Genomic DNA, 3,382 nt, shown 5'->3' with positions numbered 1-3,382 from the left:
CGGTTCCAGCGTGACGCGGTGAACAAGAGTGCATGTAATGCTATGACGAGCGGCCACATCACTGTCTGTGCACGAGCGAGCGTTCATTAATTGATGTGTCACTCCCTCGGGTGCTATCTCAGGACACTCTGTGCGCTCGTCTGTGCGCTCGTCTGTGTGCTGCCATATAACCAGTTTGTGGACAGACTGAGGGCACTCAGACACAAACGTAGTTAAACATAAAAAACTACACTCTTACTGAATTTGTTGCCACACATTTTATACATGCATGAATATGTGTGTGTATGTATGTATATGTATGTACGCATGTATGTATATATATATATATATATATATATATATATATATATATATATATATATATATATATATATATACATATATATATATATACATACACACACACGCACACATATATATTACAATACTTTATTGTTACTAATTTATACCTATTATAACCCCGTAGCACACTCCCTCGCAAAATGAAAGTATGTACATTTACAGTCGCTCTCACTTGAACATTTGCAAACCGGGTGTAACTCCTGTCTCCCGAGATACAGCTCTGTCACTAAACACAATGGTTGAGAGTTTAAATACAGTCTACAAAGTTGCTACGCCTCGACCGCGTTGCCTCTGACGGCTTGCCTGGCTTTGTACAAATGCTGAAAACGCGCACGATACACTGCGAACGAAATTTACAAAGCAAAACACTGTCACGCTGAGAGTTACGCGAAAGGAAAGGCCCGGCCTTACAACACAGGATACACAATAAGTTACGCCAAAAGCCAGAGCAGACACGTTCGGTTGTGGAGTACGCCTGCAACGGCAGCAACAACATAAACCGCGCGCTCAACCCTGCCCCCAACAAAAGAAAACAACAACTTAGGACCGCTCTAGCTCATTAGTTTACCTTTTGATTCCAACATGAGATTTATTTATGCATTTTTCTAGCACTAGGAGGCAGCACTGTCTGCTGTGCAGACGAAGCTCCTGCTTATCGCCATGATTGTGAGATAACAGAGAGGGGAGGGTCCAGCCAGCACAGTGCAGTCGCCCTCTGCGATAACCTAATCTGCGGGCCTTGGTGCACGCAGTGTTAGCAACCCTACTGAGGCACGCGTGGGAAGGAGTGAAACGCACCGCACACATAGTACTGACCCTCTCCACTCCATCCCCTCCCTGCCCCACCATGCCCCGCCCTGCCCCGCCCGAAAGCATGCGTTCATTTGAATGTTTTTTGACCATCAATTTCCTTAGCGAGTCTACGGCTCACTCGCACCCTAGGACTCAAAACACCACGGAGGTGGAAAGACTAAACCAGGAAGTGACATCACCGTGACATCGTCATGCTAGTATAAATGCACAGGCTTCCGATTGGCCCGCCTCAGCGGCCGGACTTGGAGTGTTGGATCAGCCACTGTAATGTTATATCTGCAAGAGACAGAAATGCGTGTTAGTTGATAGTGGGTGCCCTCACGGTTGTGCGGGTCCTTGACATCGGCTGCCGAGACCGCGCCAGTAAAGCCGCACCCGCGGAACTTTCCCCCCGCGGATACCGATAAATGTTTCAAGTCACCGTGTTGGTGAACAGAATGTTTTATCATACCCAACGGTTATTTACACGGAGCTTGCAGAATTACACACAGAATGACGGCAAATGTTGGCTGTCGAAACGATTAATAGATTATTAATTTGTATAGAGAATTAAATTGTATTGAATTTAAACTGAATTGAAAATTGAATTGTCCTTGTCGTACCTATGTTCTCCTTCTCCTTGCACGATATAGAGTAGCAACAAATCTCCCTGTCCTGAATAGCCGCAAGGTTCCTGCAAAGTGCGTAAACAGGGTGCGAAATTAACGAGAGTCCGGAGTCAAATACTCCCTGATTTACTGTCGGACTCCCTGATTGGACATATGCAGTCCGAGTCCGTGTGAATCGCTGAAAATTCTGATATATACTAACTAGTTCGTTCCAGAGCCCGGCCTCACGGTATTACCATATATTTTCAGCAAGTGTCCAAAGAAAATTTGGCAGACGTGCAACTGCATGAATCTTCAAAATAAGCACATGCTTTATTGTTAATATCTTTAGTTTTGAACTTTAGACTGCGGACTCCCTCATTTTGCTGCAGACTCCCTCATTTTGCTGCGGACTCCCTCATTTTGCTGCGGACTCCCTCATTTTGCTGCGAACTCCCTCTTTTTAAGGGCAGGTCCGTTGGACTCCCTTTTTCAAAAGTTAATTTCTACCCCTGGTAAAGATGGAATGAGACACCACGTATGACTGGCAGCAACGTGACGTCTGGCGCGACAGCCACACAGTTCACATGTTTGTCACAGCATAGCGTGGTGAGTCATACCATGTCATATCATATCCTGGAGGAGAAATCATAATAACTTCCAATTACTTAACAATCAATCAATCAATCAACTTGCGGCCTTGGCCGAGAGTCTCTGCACAACAGTCCTCCAGCACTCATGGTCAACTACTTATCACTTACTTCCAATTACTTAACAACGAAATACCTCGTCTAGACACTTAGTCATCTAACTCAATTTACTGGCACACGGAAAACCCAATGAAACTCCAACCATCCCTTGCTCCTTAGATTTATCAAGCCAAAGGAACAGGCTTGGTGACATTAGTTAGCCCACCCAAACAATTATTTTTGGAACGATGGCTACGGTAAAACTATCTAAAGTGCTGACATCTACGAAATCAAATCGGAAAAAAAATTGCAGAGCAACTTCGGGTTCGTGTGATTCCTCCCTATGTCAATAGAGCTAGCAGATGCCGACAACCATTCAGTTGCCATGCCAACCGATAGTATCTACAGAACTTTCTAATTACGTGGAAAAGTAAACTCTTGTTCTCTAGTCCCAGAAGAATTCGATTGTAAAAGAAATCCGACGAACGTCCTTTCCTACAAAGCCGATATAGAGGCATGCATAGAAAAAGCCTTTCAGTGCCAGACTATAAACAAAGGGCTGCAAAGGGCTGCCTCTAGCTGACCAAGACGACCAACGCAAAATGACTGCAAATGTCCAATTTTCTCTCTTCTCTCCCTGCCCTTCTTCCTCCCTCTCTCAGCACCCCCCTCTTCCCTGCTGTCACTCTCCTTCTCCTTCTCCCTCTTCTCTCTCTTACTTTTTTTCTCTCTCTCTCTCTCTCCCTCTCTCTCTCTCTCTCTCTCTCTCTCTCTCTCTCTCTCTATCTATCTCTTTCTCTTTCTCTCGCCATTGCACCCCTATTTTTGCTCTCTCTCCCCCTTCCCTCCCACATCCTCACTTCTCATCCCTCCCCTTCTCCCTCCATCTCTCTCCCCCTCCCTCCATGCCCCCCCACCACCTCCCCCTCCCCACATCCCACTCTCTCTTCA

At 45.7% G+C, this 3,382-nt stretch overlaps 1 protein-coding gene across 1 annotated transcript; it reads right to left on the bottom strand.

The window, feature by feature from the left end:
* Nucleotides 1-1,205: 1,205 nt before the first annotated feature.
* Nucleotides 1,206-1,828, bottom strand: LOC106810633 (ADP-ribosylation factor-like protein 8B-A; the record flags this gene model as incomplete). Its single annotated transcript, XM_014814056.1, is given in 2 exon segments — nt 1,206-1,431; nt 1,758-1,828. Coding segments are annotated over 2 exon segments (118 nt in total), but the record flags the coding sequence as incomplete, so codon positions are not given.
* Nucleotides 1,829-3,382: the final 1,554 nt, after the last annotated feature.

This window comes from Priapulus caudatus, unplaced genomic scaffold (assembly GCF_000485595.1).
Source record: "Priapulus caudatus unplaced genomic scaffold, Priapulus_caudatus-5.0.1 Scaffold459, whole genome shotgun sequence".
In the NCBI taxonomy this organism is placed as follows: domain Eukaryota; kingdom Metazoa; phylum Priapulida; class Priapulimorpha; order Priapulimorphida; family Priapulidae; genus Priapulus; species Priapulus caudatus.
Note: the sequence above shows the minus strand (reverse complement) of the source record. Positions and strands in the feature narration are given on the sequence as shown.